The sequence below is a fragment of the Corvus cornix genome, chromosome 20, assembly GCF_000738735.6.
Source record: "Corvus cornix cornix isolate S_Up_H32 chromosome 20, ASM73873v5, whole genome shotgun sequence".
Classification (NCBI taxonomy): Eukaryota; Metazoa; Chordata; class Aves; order Passeriformes; family Corvidae; genus Corvus; species Corvus cornix.
The window spans coordinates 4,009,210-4,032,147 of record NC_046349.1 but is presented as its reverse complement, the minus strand read 5'-3'; the positions used below and the strand labels follow the sequence as shown (position 1 = coordinate 4,032,147).

General features: G+C 52.4%; 2 protein-coding genes and 1 long non-coding RNA gene across 3 annotated transcripts; 2 read left to right on the top strand and 1 right to left on the bottom strand.

The window, feature by feature from the left end:
* The first annotated feature begins 71 nt into the window (after window positions 1-71).
* Window positions 72-11,972, top strand: LOC109144270. Its single transcript, XR_002044935.3, has 5 exons — window positions 72-311; window positions 3,066-3,166; window positions 4,270-5,057; window positions 6,858-6,983; window positions 9,641-11,972. It is a non-coding gene; the product is annotated as an uncharacterized LOC109144270 (long non-coding RNA).
* A 1,245-nt stretch (window positions 11,973-13,217) lies between these two features.
* On the bottom strand, window positions 13,218-16,837 carry LOC120411072 (WAS/WASL-interacting protein family member 3-like). Its single transcript, XM_039563636.1, has 3 exons — window positions 16,036-16,837; window positions 14,945-15,044; window positions 13,218-13,717 (listed from the first exon to the last, which is right to left on the bottom strand). The coding sequence occupies exons 1-3, from the start codon at window positions 16,835-16,837 to the stop codon at window positions 13,609-13,611; spliced, it is 1,011 nt and encodes a 336-aa protein (XP_039419570.1). The 3' UTR covers window positions 13,218-13,608.
* SLC32A1 (solute carrier family 32 member 1) lies at window positions 16,707-20,502 on the top strand. The gene is made up of 2 exons (XM_039563680.1): window positions 16,707-17,508; window positions 18,329-20,502. The coding sequence occupies exons 1-2, from the start codon at window positions 17,137-17,139 to the stop codon at window positions 19,514-19,516; spliced, it is 1,560 nt and encodes a 519-aa protein (XP_039419614.1). The 5' UTR covers window positions 16,707-17,136; the 3' UTR covers window positions 19,517-20,502.
* Window positions 20,503-22,938: the final 2,436 nt, after the last annotated feature.

The following is a 22,938-nucleotide window of genomic DNA, read 5'->3' as shown; positions in this document are numbered from 1 at the left end:
GCACAGTGCTCAGTGCTTGCAGAGAGGATTAATGACAGATATTGGCATTAAAACTAATGTTATCAAGCTAAAGAATATTTGCTTTCAAAAAACTGCTCACTAAAGGATAAGTGTAGAGCTGTGTTAACATTTCGCAACTTGATACTCTGAGATCTGGTTTTTCACTAGTCCAACTCCTCCAGTCTGCAATTAAAGCCAAGAGATTTGGATTTTGAAGATAGCAGAGGCTGAAGAATATTAAAGTCCTTTGGAAAACCAGGAGATGCTGTGTGTTTCAAGCTGACTCCATGGCCAGGCACTCTGCTTCAAAGGTAAGACGGGACTGATGCTGCCGGGTCCTGCTGAATCGTTGGGCAGATGTATTTATTAGTGCTTGAAAAATCTGGTTGCTCTATTGGCCATGAAAAATGGCCTGTGGGGAAACACGAACTCATCATTGAGAACAGCCTCTGCCTCTGTGCAATGAATGAAGCTCGTGGCCACGGAGTGAACAGCAGAAATAGATGATGCTGCTGCTCTTTATTGCCTCCTGGAGCAGTGTCCTTTCTGTGTGTGATGTGAAGCAGGACCCATGTGTTGGCTGGAAACCTCGCCATGGGGGGATACAGGGCATGGGGAAACTTTCCAGGGCAGAGAGATAAAATGAGGTAAAAATCTCCACTGGATATGTAAATGTGGCAGGAAGTGTTTAAAAAGTATTAGTATACATTTGCCAAAGTAGCATTTGCTCCTCCTAAGGTAACCTGGAGAGAAGGGCACTGTAAATCAGTCAGTGTATTCCTGGTTACAGAGGTCGTGCCTTGAGATAGCTCTGTGTGCCTGTTCTTTCGCCTTGTTACACCTCACTGTGATGCCTTGGGTCCTGTTCCCTCTACTATCATCACATTAATGAGCTTATGCTGCTCCTGAAGGTTCTTTTACAGTGTCCAAAGGCACTTCAACGCACCAGACCTAAAGACCAGGGGGTAACAACAACCCATCCTCTTTGTGAGCTTAATGAAATTAGTGATTGCTGACACAGTGTTGGTGTTTTCCTGCAGGCTGAGGGGTTCAGAACCCGAGCTGTAGCCTGTTCCAGAGTTCTGCCCCTCTCAATGTAAAGAAATTCCTCCAAGTGTTGAGGTGAAATTCCTTGTATTTTAGTTTATGGCCATTACTCCTCATCCTGTCAATGGGTACCACCAGAAAGTCTGGCACCATCCTCTGACATCCCTTGGAGAGGTTTGTATGGATTGATGAGATCCCCTCTCAGTCTGCTTTTCTCCAGACTGAACAGGCCCAGCTCCCACAGTCTGCCCTCGGAAAGGAGATGCTCCAAACTCCAAATGAACTTTGTGACTTCCAGTGGACCTCTCTAGAAGCTCTTTCTTGTTCTGAGGAGCCCAGAACTGGACACAGTGCTCCAGATGTATCTTTTCATATGCCCCTTTGCCATAAAATCCTGTTTAATGGTAGCATATCAGCACTGACAATTATTTTTAAAGGGTATTTCTCATTTTATGTAGGTTTAAACAATTTGCCATGTTTGCCTAGAGAGACACATTGTTAAAGGCCAGAGAAACCCTCTCTCTTTCTTGGCACTCCACAGGGCCACACAGCTGGAGTGAGTTTTAAAATTATTGTCTCCAATTAAAAAAAAAAAAAGCCAATTTTAGGAAAAAAAATTAAGCAGTCAGGATTTTCCACTAAGCCTAGCTCACGCCTGCCCTTTAAAATGTTATAAATAGAAAAACATCATCAACAAACTCCTTCACTGTGCAAGAGCCTAATTTCTTCCTCTCCTCTGGGATCTGGTGTGTTTTTCAGAGTCTGTCATTAATTGTGCTGTATTGTGAGCATTTTCTGCTTCACTGGTTAGTCAGATAGGCAGCAAATGGAGTCAGCTCTAGGTCAGAGAACACAAAAAGCCAACTCCTGCTGCCTCCCCATCAGGTAGGGATATTGAATTGGGCTCCACATAATTGAAAACATTAGCAGGCTGGACAATAAGCCAATTCTTAAGCACACAAGCCTGAAACACAACAAAGAGACAAGGTCTGAAATTCCCAATGAGCCTGATCCATCTGCCCATGAAAGCAACAGAATTTCCTCCACCCCTTGCAATGGGATCAGAGTAGGGTGTCTGGAAAGAAATACCAAGGGCCCAGTGATCTAAAGGTAGAGACCAAAATATTTGACTTCCCCAAAAGCTGTGAACAAAAGTAGGCTTAGCCAGTTTTTGAACAGGCATGCTGAGACATAGAAACAGATATGGGGTGTTCTGCCATGTTTTTAGAAGTGGATGAATAAAACCTTTTTCTATGGATAAATAGGCACATCGTACTTGCACAGAGCATCTCCTTCCCTAATTTCTTGTCTAGAAGTTGCCTTTAGCCTCTTTCCAACAGAGAGGAGAGTTCTGAAAGGCAGAAAATGCCCTTCTGTTCCATGGTGTGCATTTTCCCAGACACCTGCTCTTGTTTAAATGAAACCTGGGCCTCCAGCTTTCCTGGGCATTGTGGTGTTTTCACCTTGACTAAAAGCACAAAAGCTGAGGGATATCACCTGGCACTGCAGACATGATACTCACAATGTCTGCTGACTGCGGCTTCAGCCCAAAAAGAGCCACACTTGAGAATCAGACATTGGCCACTAAATGAGTGATGGACACTTCTTAGCCAGCCTCCCTTGTTTCCAGCTGAGGAGATATCACAGGCTGACCCTTTTCCCCCTGGACAGTCCATAGCTAAATGCTAAAGATGGGCTCTGCAACAGGGAATTGCAGATCCCAGCTGATGTCTCTGATGGGTACAGGCACAATTTGCAGTAGCTGAGTGTGTCCCATTTCAAATGCCCAGTAAGTCTCACCTCGGCTGCCAAAATATGGGGAAGGGAGAGGCAGAGAGGGGAGTGTTCACCACATCTTCTCGGGCAGGCAGTTTTTTTCTGGGGCAATTATCATATTGCTTCCCATCAAATAGCAATTTGCATGTGATGCTGTAATACGAGGCCTCCAGGCCTGGTCCCCACCGTGGATGCTGTGACGTGCATTTTAATCAGAGTTCATTGCATGTGCTGTCTTCCAGGTGTCTTTTTGTATAAGAAATGTGAAGTAACAGTCGTGGCTATGCAACATATATAAGGAAAGAAGCTGTACAAACACACATGATGGAGCTTCTCTTATCAGGTGAGCAGCACTGGCAGCCACGTCCTCTGGGACCTGTGAGATCGGGGAAAGGCAGGGATGATGACGTGCACTGAGCAGAGGAGATAAGGCAAGGAATAATTCCCGGTTGCCTCACACTGTTTCAGGCCTCCTATCTACACAATCACAGCCCCTCGCTCTGTGTAGGCCGAGCGTTTGGCACTTGGTCCAACAATACCCACCCAGCATATCAGCAGCACAACAAAGTGTTCAAAATTCAGAACTCTGAATCTGCCCAGCTCGACCCTTCTGAAGGGTGTAAGTCAGTGCTGGCTGCTCCTCTGTGATTGGCCCCCAAGGAGCAAAGTGATTTCCTGAGCAAAGGGGCAGCTGGAAGAAGGATGGATGGAGGGATGGATGTTGGTGAGTGGCTGTGCCTCCAGCATCTGCCCAGGAACCCACAGAAATTGCCCCAGAGAGAATCTGAGGGCACAAAACCTGAACCAAATCAGGTTTACCTGATTACATCCGTTACATCAGTTACCCTGCTGTAACTCCACAGGGAAAAAAAAAAATCTACTGTAGCCACTGTATTCTGTACATAATAGATGAATCTATTCAAGGCTGCCAGGGCTCAAGGAGTGCTTGGACACTGCTCTCAGGCACAGGGTGGGATTCTTCAGGGTGCCCTGTGCAGGGAGGGACAGGACTTGGACTCGGACTTGATCCTTGTGGGGCCCTTCCATCTCAGGAGATTCTTGACTCTACGTACAAGGCATATGTGTGCATTTCTCCACCTCCACATTTGAAGACAATTCATTTTATTACGTCTCGGGAAATAAACTTGCTTCTTTCATAAGGCAGTACTCTGCTGACGGGGCTGTGCCCATTCAGAAATTCCTCTTTACAACCTCAGGCACCGCTTTTCTGTTGATGCAAATCCCACGTCAGAGGCATTGTGCAGCAGCTCTGCAGCCCCGCTGTGGGCACAGGGAAGTGCTCCAGTTGTACAAACCACAGCTCACAGCATGCCTGGCCAGGCACGGGAAAAGTACAGGGGGTTGTAAACGCCAAGCTGATGAAATCTGCTTGAGCTGTTAAATGTTCAAACAGCAAAACCCATTTTAGCTTTTTATTTTCTTCAGAATGGCTCTGGAGAGCACCTCCGAGGTGTGTCCCAGTTCCTGAGAGCAGACGGCTGAGGGGGAGGAGGAGGGAGAAGCACGGCCCTTATGCAGGTAAGGGCTTGAATGCCATCGGTGACGCCAGCAGAAATCCGGAGAGGGAGGTGGGAACCTCTGGAATTAGCTTCTTGGGATGCTGCTGCTGTCTGCACACATTGACGCTGCTGTAGAGCCACATGGGTTGTGAGGATCACATAAAACCAGCTGTTTGCAAGCAGCACAGAAACACGGGTCACCGTCATCGAGGTTCCGAGCAAACACCACGCAGGGGATGAAGGAGGCGGTTCACACGGCTCAAAGAATGGTGAAAGAAATTACTTTCAGGCTTTGCAACAGTTTCAGAAAGGTGAAAATGAATCTGTGCCTCGCCCCAGCCGTGTGCTGTGAGCCGACACCTTTAACGATGTGCTTTTACTCCTGCCGTAGTTGCAGCTGAGGCCCCTCTACAGCCCCCTGTGCGTGAATCCTGCGCTCAGGTCCGCATGGGAGAGCAGCTGACACCTTAGAGGAATGAAACAGCTCTGCTGGGATTGCTGGCAGGGGAGGGAGCCTTGTGCTTTTACAGGCGTTGTAAATTTGATGATGGCCCTGGCCAGAAGTGAGAAGAGGATCCCTGCCTTGTTTCCAATGGCAGCTTTCACCTCATGGCCATTAACCCTCCTTCCACCCTCAGCACGGTCTGCAGGAGCCCCTGCGTGCTCCTCATGCAGTGCTTGGAGGCTGACGAAAACCGAGCCCTCAATGCGCAGGTGAGTCTGTCCCGGGACACGAGTGAGTGGGAAATGCTGAACTTCCCCTGTTGAGGGGAGGACAAGGCACCCAGGCAGAAGAATCCCTTCTGTTGTTATAGATGTGTTTAGTCTGGCCCCACATCAAGGCATTCCTGTAGAGACCCCCATCCCTGGAAGTGCCCGAGGCCAGGTTGGATGGGGCTTGGAGCAACCTGGCACAGTGGAAGGTGTCCCTGCCTGTGGCAGAAGGTTGGAATGAGATTTTAAAGTTTCTTCCCACCCAAACCATTCTGTGATTCTATTAAAATAGTATTTTCTGTGCTATCACTAAGGCTTGGATCACAGCAAGGTCCTGTGTGCTGACAAAATGGCATTGGTACTACCTGAAAATCAAAGGAAACAATCCCAGAGTGACAAGGAACCTGGAAAAAAACAGAGAGAGAGATACAGAATTTGACCATAAAGTAAAACTTTAATTCTTATAAAGCCCTCAATGAGACACAGGAAGAGCAAATATTTGTTCTGCTGCTGACCTTCTCAGGCAAATAGCACGGGAGGCCCTGTGGGGCTGGAGGCATCGTGCTGCTGGGAAGTGAGAAATCACCAAAAGCCAGAGGGGGCTGTCGAGAACCAGCTGATTACTCAGGGGAGTCAAATTCCAACGCAGTGAGAAGCCCTTACCTGGATGAATGTGCCCAAATAACAGATATATTTTTGCCATTACTTCTTTGCTGCTGAAGAGAAAGGAATTAATTTCCAGTGTATGTCTAGAGTCAAAATTCAAACATATTTTCAGCATATCTATAATTTTCTGCATGTAATTGGTCCTGCCGTCTCAGCTAGAGAATAGTTTTTAGTATTTTGATCCGAAAAATGATCTTCTAAAAGTTTTTGATAGAATTTGCCATTCTATCACACTAAGAAGCTGATTTTGGTGATGTCTGTACCTCCAAGGGCACAGCACTGCTGCCACAACAGGGAAAGGTGCTCGCCTGAGCTGGGCACATGGCACAGGCACAGAATCACAGAATGGTTTGGGTTGGGAAGGACCTTGGAGAACATCTCATTCCACCCCCCTGCCATGGGCAGGGACACCTTCCACCGGACCAAGTGACACCAAGCCCTGTCCAACCTGGCCTTGGACACTGCCAGGGACAGCATATCCAATCAGCCACTTATTTTCAGCTCCAAGAAGTGATTTTTTTTGCTCCTACCTGGAATGCGTGGCTTGGCGGCTGACACCAGCCAGCAAAGCAGTGGTGGCTCTGCTCTCTGCCCAGCCTGGAGGTTAGGGCAGGTTTAAGATACAGAGGAAAAGACTACCGAGATGAGCTACAGAATTAACACCTGGCTGACGGGTTAACAGGGGGTGGGCATGTTACTCATAGCTCCAGGTCTCTTCCTCACAGCCCTCCTCTTCCCGAGAACACCCCTTCCCTGAGCCAGTGTCTTTATTGGGGCAGCTGATCACCCCGGTAATGATGCCATTTGTGACTAATCTTCCAGGATTAAAAATGAACTGTAGCTGCTGCGGCTTCCACCTTTGCCGCATAGCAACGAGAGCAGAAAGTCAATTAATTACCTTCTCGCTGGAATCCGGGGGCCCTTTCGTCCTCGGCTCAGCCGAGTGTGTAATGGAAAAGGGATCGAGGCAGGCTGCAGCTGGCCAGCTGGGAATTGCGTGACAAAGTGAAAGATGAGCTCTGGGAAAAAGAGGAGAGGGAGGATGCTGGGGGGAAACCCTCATCCTACAGGTTCATTTAAAAAAAGTAAGACGCTAGTGATTACACAATTATTGACTTATTTCCCTGCTTTCAGCCCTGCTGATGGTTCTGCAGACACCCCGTCTTGTTGCAGGGCACCACCTGAGCTCCTGGAGACATGGGATTATCTGCTCTGACCTCCTCCCTGCTTCAGAACTGGCCTTTCAAGAAGTTTATTTGGGTAATAGTCGCTTTTCAGCTGCTGTTTCCTTGGGTAATGGTCCCTTTTGGTTTGTTGCAGCCTCTCACATTGCCCCAGAGTTTCCACCCAGCAGCTGTTTGGTTGCTCTGAGAGCTGGTTTTGAATGTGACTGTTTCACTGCTCTTTCTGGTGGCTTTCTGTGGTGAAGGTTAATGGGAAAATCATTCTAAAGATTGAATTTCCTTGGAAAGATTTGACGGATGGGTACAAACAAACTGAGAAGCCATGGGTGGTGATCTGAACAGATACGGGGTTTGACTCAGCAGGAGAACATGCTGCTTTTAGCAGCCTCTGTGGAGACAGGGGCTTGTAAGGTCACCCTCAACCTTCCCAGATAGAGCTCAGTGCCCTGTTCTGAGGGAAACTGCAAAAGTGAAGGAAGATAAGGACTATTTTAATGTCCATTTATCAGATCTGACAGCTTCAGAGCCCTCAGTAATTATCTGTTAATGAGAGCAAATAAATGTTACCTCTGGCCCCTCTAGTTCAGCGGTGTCACTCAGGTCACCTCGAAGGGGCTGGGAGGGGGGACATCAGGATTGACACTCCCTGGGACAGGAAAGAAGGGACAGTAGAAGGGAGGAGCATGGATTGGGAAGTGCAGAAGCCTCCAGCATGGCCAGTGGTGGATCCATGGGGTGAGGAGGGGCTCCATGTGCAGGGCTCTGTTGCAGTGACAGCAAGGTAATAGAGGGAACGTCAGGTGCCCAGAAAGGAATCCTGGTCTGTAGAAAGAATCAAACCTAGAGAGACCAAGGAATGTGAGACCCTCTCCTTTAACTTTCGCTCTGGGCACTTCTGTCCTATTATCAGTTGGGATGTGAGCTGAACCGGGCTCCAGTGATTTATCTACAGTGACAGAGCTACAGTGCCTGAAATGGAACAAGGAAGCTTAATCTCTGCTTTCCTGCACAAACTGGAAATTTGGAATCCCAGGTTTCCCTTTCCCCGTCAGGGGTTTGCACCACATAGAGAAGTTTTTGGCAAAACCAAGTGTCCAGTTCAACAGCAGAAGATCTTTGATGTGACAGGGAGGATGTCAGCTCCTCAGGGAAAAACTGAGAGTGCTGTGCCCAGTTTGGTGAGTTCAATGACATTTTCAAGCCTTAGGAAACAAGTCTTGAGGATCTTCTACCCAGTGCAACCACCACATGTCTATTTAATAGCTAGGATGAGGTGTTTTAGTACTGGAAGGTCTATCCTGAATCACAGTCCTGCTGTGGGACAGCACAGCCCTCTCCTTTCCCAGCCTTGCAGTCTCCTCTCACTCAGCTTTCTAACGTGGAGAAGTAGTAACTTTAAGTCTCATTGTTAATTTACCTCATCTGCAGTTTACATGTGTGCAGGGGGAGGTAATCACAGAGCTGCCTTCCCTGCTGTTCTCTTCCTGAGGTTTCACACTCTCCAAATTTCTTTTTGTCATAAATCAAATTAACTAAATTGCTTAAGAAGTACTGTTCTATTAAAAGCAGATAGTGTTGTGATGCCAAAAGGTTTATTAGGAGAACTGCATTTTTAATAGTAATACTTCGAGATTACTGACTGCTAAGTCAGAGTTTCAAAGTTTAAAGACTGCTTAAAACTCCTGTGAAATAAATATTTTGGTAGGTATTTACAGAGGCCTACAGCAAGGTACAAATGGATGAAAACATATAAATGTGGCTAAAATATTGGTTATTTTATTTGCTGAAGATCCTTGGATCCCCACACAAAGCTGTAGAGGTGCCTGAAGTCTTGGTAGTCCTGAGTGGGTTTGGGAAGCTCCTGAGGCATAAAGAGTGAGCCCAGCTGGTGCATCCATGCGCTCCTTCACGGGATGCAGCGACGCACTTCATGAACCAGCTTGTCCCCTTTATTAGGAGCTGTCCCAGGAGGAAAGTGGTGTGGGAGAACAGCAAAAAAAAAAGCAAGGCTCCCCCGTGTTTGAGTTTCCTTCCTGATGGAAAAGCAGCAGCAGGGGAGGGTAAAGTCCCCTCCATATGCTGCTGTGTGTCCCAAAAGAATGCACCACGCTGGGCTGGGCTCCTGGAGTGCTCAGGGGCGGGGTGGTGCTGGTACCATGAGCACCTCTGAGCCTCGGGCAGCCACCCTGTGCTGCTGCTCTCTGCTCACTGCAAGGATGGAGGCAGTGGGCAGGAATGCTGCTTGAGTGCCCAGAAGGTACTTATTTGCGAATATTTTTAAATCTCATTTGCCCTCCTCTCTTAATTTGAAGGCTTAAGCTAAATTCATGGAAAGGCACAGAATCTGTCCCTGTAATACCCATGAAGCAGAGACCCTCAGGTTCCTGGCAGCCGCAGAGCAGACCCTAGTGAGAACCACCCTGCCTGCACCTTGCCCAGTCCTGCACCCAATTCTGCCTGTTATGGAGCAGAGCATCCCACCAGGAAGTGACCAAAATCCCCACAGGAGGTTTGCTGCAGTGGTAACAGGTGAAATTTCTATTTTGCTGAGAGATTTGCTGTGTGTCAGTGGGAGCTGCACAGCTGTGCACTGTTCTGCTGCGTCACCAAAAATACATCCTCTGCTGCAGCTGTGATTTCCAGCTCATGGTCTGTTGCCTCCTTATTGTCTCCTGGCAAGGGATAATTTCAGTCCTGCCCTAGTACCTGTTCTCTTTCTGTACATTATCCTAGATGAAAGAAGGAAGGCCCCTCTGCGAAGATCTGGTGTTCTGCCTGTGGGGTTGATGCTGAGGCTCCCGGGGCTGGCTGGACTCTTCTGGTGCCTCTGGACAAGGAACTGGCTGCTTGCCTGCTTGTGAGGACAATAAATATTACCCTGTCCCAGCTTTGCTAGTCTGAAACACTGACAGGAAAGCTTTTCAGGTCAGAGTATTTGAGAAACTCTATAGAAATGCTACATTTAGGCTGTAATTACTGAGTGCTGTCCCCGTGACTGGCTCTGGAGTCACCACGGAGGAGCTGCCAGCACTGTCAGGTATCGAGGGTTATTATGGGCACCCCTGCAACAGCAGACTAAGAAAATGTGATGAGCTGGTCTCTCTGAGACATGTAAAAAACAAGCAGGTATTGCTTGCGTTGGACACAGGTGACTGGAGCTCCTTGCACCCTCTCAGTGCAGGACCAGGAGGGCTGGGTCTGCCCCGTGCCAAGTCCCCCTCTGGCAGCAGAGAGCTGGGCACTCACACCCTCCCTGTGCTACAGTGAATTTTCCCAGCACTGTGCATTGCACTGCTCACACTGGCATTGTGGGATAAAAGGGAATGATGTGTGTGGAGCCTCCCTGCAAAAAGAGGTTTTTTCTCTTTTTTTTTTTTTTTTTTTTTTTGCCTTTCTTTGCTAAAAGCAGGACTCTGCCCGCACTGCAGAGCAGGGGCAGCCAAGGCGAGTGCAGAATCCAGTCCTCGTCCACGAGCACCAGCATCCCCTCAGCTGGCAGTGGGCATTCAGGGGACTCAGTGGCAGCAGCACGAGGTGAGGTTTTCTGTCTCATCCTCTCCAGCAGCACGGGAAGTGTTGCTGTGGGCTGAGCTCACCTTCCCTTTCGATCAAGCTGTGACGTACCTCGCTTTGCCCTTTGGCTTTCCTTAGGTCACAGCAGCAGCTTCACGTGGTGTTTTTCTGGGCTCAGGTTTTGATTGTATCCTTTACCTGGAGTTTATTTTTGCTCTCTAGAAAAAAGACCCGACTAATTGATGATACCTGCACTCAGAGGCTGCACATCCAAATCCTGCTGTGGGAAACAGCACCCTCCACATGTGAGGCTCCACAAACTGGTGTGGGAGTCCGGTCCAGAGACCCAACTGCAATTTTGCCAGTAGCTCCAGTCCCTGGCTTAGGTGAACCTGGTTTCTGTCACTCCAAAACACTGAGAGAGGTCCTGTTAAAGGAAGATACACAAACCTGTGCCTACTGCCTTCCCTTGATAGCCTTGCCTGAGGTGTCAGGAATATCACAAAGCAGGGGCTGGGGTTTCCCAAAGAGCTCCTCTTGGCTTTTGGGTAGAGCTGGAAGAAGTTTGCAGGAGATGTGAGTAACTGTGTGTTGCTGACCTGCTTTTATCAGAAATGAACACATAAAGGAAGAAGGAAAACGGACAGGTGGGGGATGGAACAGGCTGAGATTGAGCCCTCCTGACAAGAAACACCCCAAAGGCAGGCTGGCTGCCGGCCGGCCCTCTGCTCTGAGAGGCCTTTCCCACAGATTAAATACAATTAAGAAAAAACAATATTAAAAGAATAAGAACAAAATATAGATTATATAAAAACTCTCCAGTACTGGGGCATCATCTGGCCACAGGGAGAAATTTCCTGTACAGACCAGTCACTGTTTGTTACAGCCTCTACAACTGCAGCAGAAGAGCTTTTTATTTGAAAGTTGATACTAAAAAGCTTGGCAACAATGAAGTGTGCACCTTCCTTTCCTAGTCCACAGTCATTTCCTGTGAAATACAAGGGCAAGTACATATATGAATATTTAATTTGACAGTGATGAAGCTTTATATATTAAGTCAGTGAAAATGCTGTTAAAGCTCATGGGAACAATACTACTTGTGTAGTGAGTTGGGAATTTGGTACCCAGTGGCTACCACTTAATTTTGACATGAAGCATAAAGACAAACATTATTCCAACCTATTGAAAGTGTTTTTGGGAGTGTGTTGTGCTCAAATTGCAAATTAATTTTTAGTTTATAGGTGATCATGGTTTATCAAGGCTTTTCCCCAGGGGAAGCAGAAATCACAGCAATTCTTGTACAAATTGTATCCCAAATTACAGATCAGAAGTTATTTATTTTGCAAATAGTGAGGTTAAATCAAGAAGCCTTTTTTTTTCTACATATAGTAAAATTTTCTTATCATAATACACATTAATCTAAAATTATGGTATTCCCAGTCCTTTATACGTGTGGTCTTTTTTTTATAAGTCTTTAATTTAGGCAGCCATTTTCTGTTCAGTAAAAAAAATGAAATAAAGAGGGGACATCCACTGCGGGCTTTCTCCTGGAGACTTTGCCTTTGGATTTCGCTCTGTTATGGTTATTTTACTGCAGAGTATCTGTCAGTGTGGCTGCAGCTGTCTTTGTCTTGAGCACTGTCCTGTGGATCCAGCCCCAACAGCCAGAGCACAAACCCAGCAGCAGCTTCTTTGATTCTACATCCAGAGTTTTCACTTTGTACTTTCACTCACAGCTCCTGACGAGCTCTAAACACGACCAGGAGGGAGAGCCCAAAGCTTGGGGCATTCCAGCACCCTGTGCTGCAGCCCACAGCCCTCCCTCCCCTCCAAAACCCACTCACTCTGCACCACGTCCTGACAGCAATGCCTTTTCCTTCCCTAACAGCCCAAAATTCCCAGGGCTATTAACTAGGTCACAGGAGCTGGTCCCAATCCAGCAGTTTATCTAATTGCCTTTTTATAGTATATCATGCAACTCTTCATTATCCTGTCAGAGTTTCCCAGCACGGTGCTGGATCAGGGATGAGGAGGCCGAGCTGGGATGAAGGGCAGTGCTGTGCAGCCTCTTGTGCCTGTGCATTGCTGGTGCTGCTGGGGTGGCATTGGCCTGGCCATAAATGCAGGAGCTGCTTTTGGCAACGGCTGGAGGAAGGTGGAATAACTCCCAACTCCTGGGATCACCTCCCTGGGTGGACATGGACGTGTCCAGAGGGGTGGCTGCTGCTCCAAGAGTGCCTGCTGACCTGCATGAAGTTTGCTCCTCGGGCAGATGTGACCATGGAATTTTCTTGGCTGGTTGGGCAGAAGGTGCCCCTCGGCCTTCCTGTCTCTGCAGCCTGGCATCTGTGCTGGAGGTGCCCTGCAGCAGGTTAGAAAGGTGTGGGGAAATATTGTGGCATTGGCCAGGAGGCTGAGCAGGAATCAGGGGGTTGCACACCTGCATTTGGACACCCACGTTTTTCCCCGAGTGTTACAGGGGAGGATGAGGGTGAACATTCAGGATTTGCACATCTCCTTTTTTCATATGGTCACAATTTGCAGTCTGGTGTGTTTGTAGCAGTTCACGGTCCCCCAAGGCCCTTGAGAATCAAATCCTTTGAGGGCTTGGAGCCTGACTGAGCAGTGAACTAGGAGTGATGCCCATCCTGCTCCCAAATAACTGCACCTTCGTGCAAGCAGCACCTTCTATGCCGCCCAGCAACCTGCAGAGGGGCTGGTGGTGAGGGATTTAGAGAGACAGCACATCCAGGACTGGCCTTCCTGGCTTGCTTTAAGTGATTTTTGACCACAAATAGCTTTTTCCCTTCCGTTTATTAATCAGAAGACCCAGCCACAACCCTCACGAGCCTGCTCTGCAGAGATAAGCAGAGTCGCTCCTCTGGCTTGGACGTTCCAGGGGAGGATGGTGGGGTCTGGACGAGCTGCTCCCCGCAGGAGCAGAGCTGCACACCCCTAGGGCTGCTCGGGGGGGGTACAGGAGACCCTCAGCCCGCCCCGGGGAGCAGCTGCAGAGAAAGAAGATAGTGCCAGAGCCCCCCGGCGTCAGCGCTGGCAGAGGGGAGGCTGCCGCTCGTTCGCGGGCTCGCTCTCGCCTTTGAGCTTCGGCTGAAACGATTTGCAGCTCAAACGCCCCCCTGAGAGCCGCTAACCTTTGGATAAGGTCTGGCACCGTTATCCTGCTTGGGTTAATTGGGAGTTAGGGAGAGCCCAGGAGTGTCGCGGCTGCCTCCATCCGTCCGTCCGTCCGTCCGTCCGTCCGTCCATCCAGCCGCCCCTCCAGCCTTCCCCGGCGCGCTGCGGGCAGCGATGGGGAGAGAAGCAGAGGTAAATGCCCCCACCCTCCTCTCCATCTCTCCGGGTTTTCCTCTCTTGCTCTCCCTCTTTCTGTGTCCCGTAGCCCTTCCCTCCGCCCCCGTTCCTATTTTTGTGCTTTCTCCCCGATTTCAGCCGCCGGTATTAGTTCGGGGGGAGGGGAAGGGAGGAAAAGTCTTTTTTTTCCAGCCGCTGCTGCAGAAAATCTTTTTCTCCCTCTCCTGGAAACGGGGCAGGAGCGAGCCGGCGTCCCGGAGGCAGAGGCACCCGGGTGGGTGTTCCCAGCCGGGCAGGGGGTGGCGGGGGAGGTTCCGAGGGGCGCCCCGCCAGTGGGGACAGGGGAGGCGGGTGCGGGCTCAGCTCTCGGCGTTAAAACCGGGGGGGCAGAGCGGCACCCCCAGCTCCTGTATCCCTCGGAGCCCCCAGACCCTGACCCCTCAGCATCCTCTGCTTCCCCGCGCATCCTCGCACCCCTCACAGTTTCCCACTCACCTCGGGGTCCCACGAGGCTCGGAAGCCCCCCCGGCGCTCCGTGGGCTCTCGGCTTGAGGGGTCCCCCGGGCAAGAAACGGGCACGGCCCCGTACAGCAGGGGGAAAAGCGACCCCTGACCCCCGGGCATCCCGGCCGGCGGAACGGCCCGAGCCCGCCGAGCGGACGGAGGGTGCCACGGCTCTCGCAAGGCAGCCCCTGCCCCGGGGCATTCTCTGCGCACCGGCCCCGCCATCCTGGGCTTATTTTCAAGCTCCCTGTGACTTTTTGTTTTTTTTTTTTCTTTTCTTGGTTAGAGTTTTTTTTATTGGTTGGTTTTCTGTCGGTTTGTTTTTTTTGTTCCGGTTTTGTTTGTTTGTTTTTTGTTGGGGCTTTTTAATATTATTATTTATTTCGGTTAGGGATTTTTTTTTTTTTTTCTCTAAGCGCTATCTCCCGAGCCCGACCCATCCGTGACATTGTGGATGCTCAACGAAGAGCCGAAAGCCCGCTTCCTCCACCCTTGGCGTGATCACAGAAAGGCTTGGGTTGGAAGGGACCTTAAAGGTCAGCTGGGTGGCTCCCAGTGGAACCCCCTCCATCCCCCGGCATCGAGGGCTGCTGGCCGGGGTGCGGCGCGATGCCCGGTGGGACCATTTTGGGTCTCCCAGCCGACGTTCGGGGGTGCCGGGGCAGGGGCGGGGATGTGTCAGGGCTATTTGAGGAAATAATCACGCACCAGACAGAGGTTTGGATGCATTTTCGTTCCTTCTTCCCTGATGCCCCCTGCAGCCTCCAGAAACAGAGCTCCTTCACGTCTTCCTTCATAACGAACTCGTCTTAGGATGAATAAAAATTGATGTTAATAAAAAGAAAAAGGAATCGTTGGACGAGTCCCTCAAGGTGTCCGTCGTAGCAGTGGTTTTCCCGGGCTGTGAAGAGGCGAGACGGCGGCTGCGGCAGCCGAGGGCAGCGGGGACGGCCCGAGCTTTTCACTTTCGCCCGTTAAATCCCAGCCCTTAGACGCTGCTAAACCCGAGGCGAAGCCGTGCCCCGCTCGGTTTTCTCGACCTATTTGTGCACTGACATGTAATAATTCCCACGCAAAGCCAAGGATGCGCTACGCTCAGTCGCCATTCTCCTCTGCTGCCATCAAAACCCCTATTTTTGGGGGGCCGGCTGTAACAGCAGCTCCCCATCCCTCCGCCGGGAGCAGCGGCCGAGAGACCCCTTAAGGCTACAGCTCTCACCGGGGATATTTTAGGTTTTTTCTGGTTTTTTGCGCCCTTCAACCTTTTTGCACCCAATTTGCTTTTGGATTGTGACCGGGAAAAAAATTTAAAAGGTGTTTAAGGAGGTTATTTAAGGTTTTTTTCCTAGGAATCGGGTTTTTTTCCCCATCTCTGTTCGGTACCGGATCCCATCTGCAACCGCAGCCTGAGCGCTCTCTCCCTGCTCCCTCAACAACGATATTAGGAAATAATTTAGTGGTGGCTTTTCCTCCCATCTGTAGTAAAATAATGTTCTTCTTTTGCCTTCCAAAATAGCAAAGGTAACAGAAATTCCTCCCCCCACGCGCCTTTTAAAGAACATATAGATATAATTTTTTTGTTTTGTTTTTGTTTTAACAACGATTCAAAGGCTCTCCCGCCGCAGAGGGGACGTGCTTTCCCACACACCTCCCCCAAATGCCATCGCTCCCACTGCCACTCTCCACTTGTCTGTGCCACAGCACAGGACCGGCATTTCCCGTTGCCGTTGTTGGCTGTGTTGGCCGCTCACCTCGGAAAAAATTAAAATAAATTAAAAATCGTAAGGCTTTTGACTTACAAACGAACATAAGCGCTTGCACGGAAGCGGAAAATATCGGTACTTTGTTTAAAGAAAGGAGAACCTCAGAATTGGCTGGTGGGTACCGAGAGCTCTGCACGGAGCATCTCCCTGGTGCCGGTGCCCCCCGCGGCCGGGCGGTACCGGTGCGGTGCCGATGCGATGCCACCCGGATGCGGGCCCCGACCGGGAGCTGGGCCCCTTGTCCCGCCGGTTTTGGAGCTCCCTGATCCCGGGAATCGTTAAAGAGAGCTGAGCCTTCGCTCCTTGTGCGCGGGTGGCCACGCTCTGCTGAGTCCCCTGGGCAGGGGCCGCTGCCCAGGCCGCCCCCCGCCTCCAAAGGAGCCACGCGTTTCGGGGGCAGAGAAAAGAAAAAGAAGGGGGTGCGAGGAGGAAAATCCCGTTCAGAACCTGTCGAAAGCTGCCTGTCCACCTCCTCAGCAGGGCTCTTTTGTTTCTCCGTGGGGAAGGGGCTGGCGGCCGGAGGCCTGCGGGCGAGTGCGGGGCAGGTGAGGGGCAGGGCGGGCAGCGCAGGGGATGCGGAGCCGGGTGCGGGGGGGGGGGGGGGGTCCCGGGCTGCGGCGCTGCTGGCGGGGCCCGGCGGGCGTGGGTGGGGCGGGGGGGGAGTGCGGGGGGCTGGGCTTGGCCGGGGAGGCTGGTACCTCCCCCAGAAATGCAGCAATTCTCTCCCCTCTCCTCTTCTCTCCGCGAGGTGGGCGCACTGCGATGGAGACGCGGCGCGCTCTGCCAGGGGCTTGCGCTGCCCGTCTGGTGACATCCGCCGGCTGCTGACAGCCCCCATCCCGCCCGATTCGCCCTCCGATCCCGCCGCGGGGCTCGGCGGAGCGGCGCGGAGCAGCGCGGAGCGGGCGGCGGGGCGTGCGGGCCCGCTCCCCCCGCAGCGGTGTCATGCCCCTGGGCATCCCGGCCGGGAGCCGCCCGCACTGCGCCGGCACGAGGAGGTAGCGGCTCGGAGCAGATCCCCGCAGCCGCCCCTCGCCGGGCGACCAAGTCCCGTCCACCGCCCCGCCGCCCGCCCGCCCCGTCGGGTCTCTGCATCCCCGAGGGTCCGCGAGCAGCGGAGTCACCAGAGCCGCCGCCATGGCCACCCTCCTCCGCAGCAAGCTCTCCAACGTGGCCACCTCGGTGTCGCACAAATCCCAGGCGAAGATGAGCGGCATGTTCGCCAGGATGGGCTTCCAGGCGGCCACCGACGAGGAGGCGGTGGGCTTCGCCCACTGCGACGACCTGGACATGGAGCATCGGCAAGGGCTGCAGATGGACATCCTCAAGTCCGAGGGCAGCGAGGAGGGCGGGGAGCCGCCCCTGGAGGGGGACATCCACTACCAGCGGGACGGCACAGGGCCCCTGCCGCCCTCCGGCTCCAAGGAGGCCTGCTCCGAGCTCTCGGGGCAGGGCAAGCCCAAGATCACGGCATGGGAGGCGGGATGGAACGTCACCAACGCCATCCAGGTACGGCCGCCGCCGCGCCGCCACGGCCGAGGGCCGCCGGACAGCGCTCCCTGATCCCGGTCCTCTTACATGCTCTGTGTCTTGGCCAGCAGCCGTGAGCTGATTGCAAACCCGCTTCGGGGAAAAGGGGAAAAAGAGAATAAAAGGGGGGGAAAAATAAATAAAAATAGGTGAAAGATAGAGGAGAATAATAGGGAGAAAGGAAAAGGGAAACAGATTTTAAAAAAAGGAGATTAAAACTCCCCAGGCCGGCTTTCTGCTTTTCCCCCCACCCCCGAACAGGGCACAGCGCCAGGGAGGGGCTCCAGCCCTGTGACACTGCAGCTTCTGCGGGGCGGGGGCTGGCCAGTGACCCCATCAGGCTGCCCCCAGCAGGGTCAGGGAGCAAGGAGGGACAGGGGCCCCGCGCGTGACTGGGCTGCTGGTGGGGCTGCACTGGAGTGGGCCAAGTGTGGCCCCTCTGGATGTTCCCAGCTGCAGAGGTCTTGGCACACCGAGAGGGGCTGGGGACAGAGACAGTAGAGACTGGGGCAAAGCCCGGGCGCCAAAACCTTGCTGGCCTGTTCCGGGCGCTCGGGGGTGCGATGATGCGGGTGTGACTGCGCGGGTGTGACTGAGGGGGCTGCACGTCACAGGGACACGGGGCTGCGTCACCACGGGGCCGCGACTGCATGGCGTGACTGTGTGACCGCCTGCGTGGGTGTGATGGTGCGCGGACGAGACACAGAGCACGCACATGACCGCCGTGCTGCGGCTGCGTGTGCTCAGCCTGGGCCCCTCCAAGACCCAGCAACACGGTTTCTATTTTGTCTCTTTCTAGGGAATGTTTGTTCTGGGCCTGCCCTATGCCATCCTTCATGGTGGATACCTAGGACTCTTTTTAATAATTTTTGCTGCAGTGGTTTGCTGCTACACTGGGAAAATCCTTATTGCCTGTCTTTACGAAGAGAATGAGGATGGGGAGATAGTCAGGGTGAGAGACTCCTACGTGGACATCGCGAACGCGTGCTGCGCGCCCCGCTTCCCCACCCTCGGGGGCAGAATTGTGAATGTGGCTCAGATCATTGAACTGGTCATGACCTGCATCCTCTATGTGGTGGTCAGTGGGAACCTGATGTACAACAGCTTCCCCAACCTGCCCGTCTCCCAGAAGTCGTGGTCCATCATTGCCACGGCAGTGCTCCTGCCTTGTGCGTTCTTGAAGAACCTCAAGGCAGTCTCCAAGTTCAGCTTGCTCTGCACCTTAGCCCACTTCGTCATCAACATCCTGGTGATCGCCTACTGCCTCTCCAGGGCGCGCGACTGGGCCTGGGACAAAGTCAAGTTTTACATTGATGTCAAGAAGTTTCCCATCTCCATTGGCATCATTGTCTTCAGTTACACCTCCCAGATCTTTCTGCCTTCCTTGGAGGGGAACATGCAGAACCCCAAGGAGTTTCATTGCATGATGAACTGGACTCACATAGCAGCTTGCATCCTTAAGGGACTCTTTGCCTTGGTCGCCTACCTGACCTGGGCTGATGAGACCAAGGAGGTCATTACAGACAACTTGCCATCCACCATTAGGGCAGTAGTCAATATTTTCTTGGTGGCCAAAGCCTTGCTCTCATACCCCTTGCCGTTCTTTGCAGCTGTAGAAGTCCTGGAGAGGTCCCTTTTCCAAGATGGAAACAGGGCTTTCTTCCCCAACTGCTACGGGGGTGACGGGCGGCTCAAATCCTGGGGACTCACCCTCAGATGTGCCCTGGTAGTTTTCACCCTGCTCATGGCTATTTATGTCCCCCATTTTGCCCTCTTGATGGGTCTTACTGGGAGCCTCACAGGCGCAGGGCTCTGTTTCCTGCTCCCCAGTCTCTTCCACCTCAAACTCTTGTGGAGGAAGCTCTTGTGGCATCACGTCTTCTTTGACGTTGCCATTTTCGTTATAGGTGGTATCTGCAGCATCTCTGGGTTCATCCACTCTTTAGAAGGCCTCATAGAGGCTTTCAGAACCAATGCTGAAGACTAAGGAGGGGCCGGAGTCGGGTGCAGGAAGAGAATCACACTGAACATCCGCATAGCCAAATAATTCTGCATCCCTTTAATGGAAAGAATCATTATTTTCGTTACGTGCATCCAACAAATTCTATGTCATAGAATCTGCAAATTAAGGAAAACAAGAAGAGATGAAAGTGCTCTCCCTGATGTCTTTTTAAATAAGCTCAGATTTAAATCTATTTTTTTGTTATTTAGATTTTTTTGAAGGAAATTATCTGGTGCCCCGTCCCTATCTCCTCACTCGTTGCCTGAAGCTTGGCCCCCCACAAACGGCCTGTTGGGAAACAGTCGCAGTTTTCAACACTCCTCACAGATATGCAATTCAGTGTTTCAGGAGCTGAAACACAGGTGCCGATCCCATGGGATTGGGTCGCTGCGCTCACAGACGGAAGCAAACCCGCCTTTAAAGGAGCAGGGACCTTTGTTTTAACACTTTGAGAGATGGATGTAGATGAGACCCAGATTGTACGACCAGCCCAACAAGCCCAAGCAGCAGCTGACGACTGGTGATGCTGCTTTCCTGCAATGTTTACACCGTAGTCACACAGATGTCAGGACTGCTTGATTCTTTCATCCGAATCTGCACCGAGGAACGGCGCTTCCCATCGAATACAAATGTGTTGCCTCTGGTTGAAATCGCAGCCCTGGAGTCCACTTCTCGGTGACTTATGTTTCGTTTCGTTTTAACAATCGTTATTTCTAAATTATGAAAAGCTAAAAAAAAATAAATATATATATATATATGGTTGGATTTGATGTCGTTCAGGATTACAGGAACAAAACTACGACACAATTCATTCTGTGCAATCAACCAGATCCGTGGAGCTGTTTCCAATGTACGTGTGGTGTCATTGTGGTAAATAAGATGAAAAATGTATATCAGAAAAAAAAAATCTATCTTTAACATATAATGTGGTACATAAATATATCGAACAATAAAGAGAAAACATAGATGATGAGGCTGGCCTGGTTCGTGGGGGGCCACGGAGAAGCAGGGCAGGGGCAGGAGGTTCATCCTCTCCGTGTCGGGGCTACAGCACATCCTTGGGTTAAAGCGAGGCAGTGCTGGGTTGCCATTGAAGGTGGCATTAAGCTGTTTGCGAGAGGTAGGACACGTTTTTTTGGGAAGAGGTCGTCTTACGTCTGGGGGTGGTGGGGCTGCTTTCACCCCCTCCTCACAGTTTTGCTTTCCCCCGTAGTGCTCAGACTCCAGGGATGGAGGGAGTTTGCAGATGCACCCCGAGGTTTTTGTTCTTGTGAAGGAGGGGAAAAAAACCCGTTACAAACAAATAAAAGGGGAGAAAAAACCGAAAAAAAGTGCTGGATGTACCCCTGGCTTGATCCAAACTCATCAAATCCTGCCCACGGCTGTGGAGCACCGCGCTGATCCCCGCTGCAGGCAAAGCCGCCACCGCGGGGAAAATCAGCCCCACACTCCACTCCTGTGACAGAAAACACCTCGATTTACACCATTTTAAAAGCCACAACGACTAATTGTCCACCCGCTGCCGCTACACAGCGAGGATGAGGATGGGGGTACCCACCGGCAGCACTCTCGCAGCACAGGCACGGCTGAGATCCCCGTGGGGGTCTTATTTTTGCCCCCAAATCGCGTCGAGCCCCGGTAGGGCCGGGATGTCCCTCCATGTCCCCCGTCCGGTCCGGCGCTAGCGGGCAGCTCCGCAATGCGGTACCGGGGGCGGGAGGGGGGTGTTGGCACAAGCTGGGAAAGGGGCTGCGAGCGGGAGCGGGGGATGTCCCTGCCCGGAGAAAAACGCATTTCGGGCGGCTCTCCGAGCAGCCTCCGAAAGGAAAGCACAGGGGAGCTGTGGGGTCTATTCCATGTGGAGACAGGGCGGTGTGGCGCCGGGGGTGGATGAGTGTGGGGGGCATCGTGGTGGGGCGTCTGCGCCCCCGGATTAGCCACGCTTCCCTCCACGCCGGCGCCCTTTCCTGGGGACATCCAGCGCTGTCCTATCCCGTTCTCAAGCTCATCCCCATCATCTCCATGCTCACCCCTACACGCATCATATTCATCCTCATCACCCCTGCTCCCACCCCGATGCAGGTTACCCGCGATTGCCGCCCTGCCGCAGGCACCGACAGCCCGATCCGACCCCCCGCCCCGTGCGCTCCCCGCCCGCAGCCGGCCCGGAGCCGGCCCGGAGGCGCAGCGCCCTCGCCCGACGGCGCTCCCGGCCCGGAGCCACGGCATCCACAGCCGGGAGATGGGATGTGCCCGGCCCGGGGCCACGGCATCCACAGCCGGGAGATGGGATGTGCCCAGCCCAGAGCCACCGCGTCCATCCGCCCGGGATGAGGGGAGCCAGCCCGGCCTGGGAGCTTCACTTCAGGGGTGCTCACTGCTCTTGCTTCTGCCCTGAACTCTCTGTCCCAGCTCTGTTTTCTCCTCAGGGCGATGATAAGGGGCCAGTGTGGGAGGAGATCCAGCCCGTCTCCCTGCCCTGAGCAGGGTTGAGATAACCCCTCGGATCCTGGGAATAAGAGCTGAGGCTCCCCGGCAGGTTAACGCACTGCTCTGCACATCTGTGGTTTGCATCGGCTTTGCACAAGATGGTTTCAGGGTGGTTTTGTCTCTCTGTTCCTCACCAGGGAAGCAAAGGGACCCATGCCATGCCATGCCATGCCATGCTGCAGCAGCGCGGCAACTGGCTCTCCTCTCCTGTGGGCTTGTGTCTGGATACGGGATGCTCACAGACTAACCTGTCCTGGTCTTTGTGCTTTACAGGGGCCAAAACTTCTCTGGTTCAGGGTACATGATGATGGAGACCCTTTTATGAAGCTTTAATTTTGCAGAGGTTTTAAACCTAATTCAGCACTTTTTTCCCCCTCTGTTTTGCAAGCAGAAGTGGCTCCTGCTGTAATTGGGGCTGTAAGGTTTGTCCCCTTTTTGTGACAGTGAGGGGAAAGTCAGGGATCCTCGCTCCTATCCCTCAGGGTGAAGAACAGAGAAGCATGAGCAGAGGGTGCCCTCAGCCCCTGCAAGGACACCTCAAATCCCGGAGCCCCCCAAGCTCCTGCATCCAGGGAGATGCCTCTGGCTGGAGGAGCTCCGCGAGGCATTCGTGCCTCCCGCTGCCGGCTGGCAGCAGCCGGCGGTGCTGCTCCCGGGGACGACAGGGCACCTCAGCGTCTGGCTCGCTGCGCTGCAGATTTCAGCTGTGGCGAAGCCAGCGATTACCCAGAGAGCCCCAAAGGGCTTTGTCTCGCTGTCAGCTCTGCTCAGGCGCTTCCCTGCGTGTTCCTGCCGGGAGCCGGCGCTCGCTGGCGGCTGACGTGCGACCAGCTTGCGAAACGAGCCGGCTCTGCAAACCGGGCGATAAGCGGAGCCTTTGTCCTCTAAACTTGTCCGTGGCTGGAGCGAACGCAGAT

Coding starts and splice junctions, on each gene's coding strand:
- LOC120411072 (XM_039563636.1), bottom strand. CDS start 16,837: ATGGGGGCTGTCAGCAGCCGGCGGATGTCACCAGACGGGCAGCGCAAG. Junction 15,045..16,035: donor GCAAGCGCTTATGTTCGTTT/GTAAGTCAAAAG, acceptor ATTCATCCTAAG/ACGAGTTCGTTATGAAGGAA. Junction 13,718..14,944: donor TGCATCCAAACCTCTGTCTG/GTGCGTGATTAT, acceptor CGCTGCCCGCAG/CGCGCCGGGGAAGGCTGGAG.
- SLC32A1 (XM_039563680.1), top strand. CDS start 17,137: ATGGCCACCCTCCTCCGCAGCAAGCTCTCCAACGTGGCCACCTCGGTG. Junction 17,509..18,328: donor ACGTCACCAACGCCATCCAG/GTACGGCCGCCG, acceptor GTCTCTTTCTAG/GGAATGTTTGTTCTGGGCCT.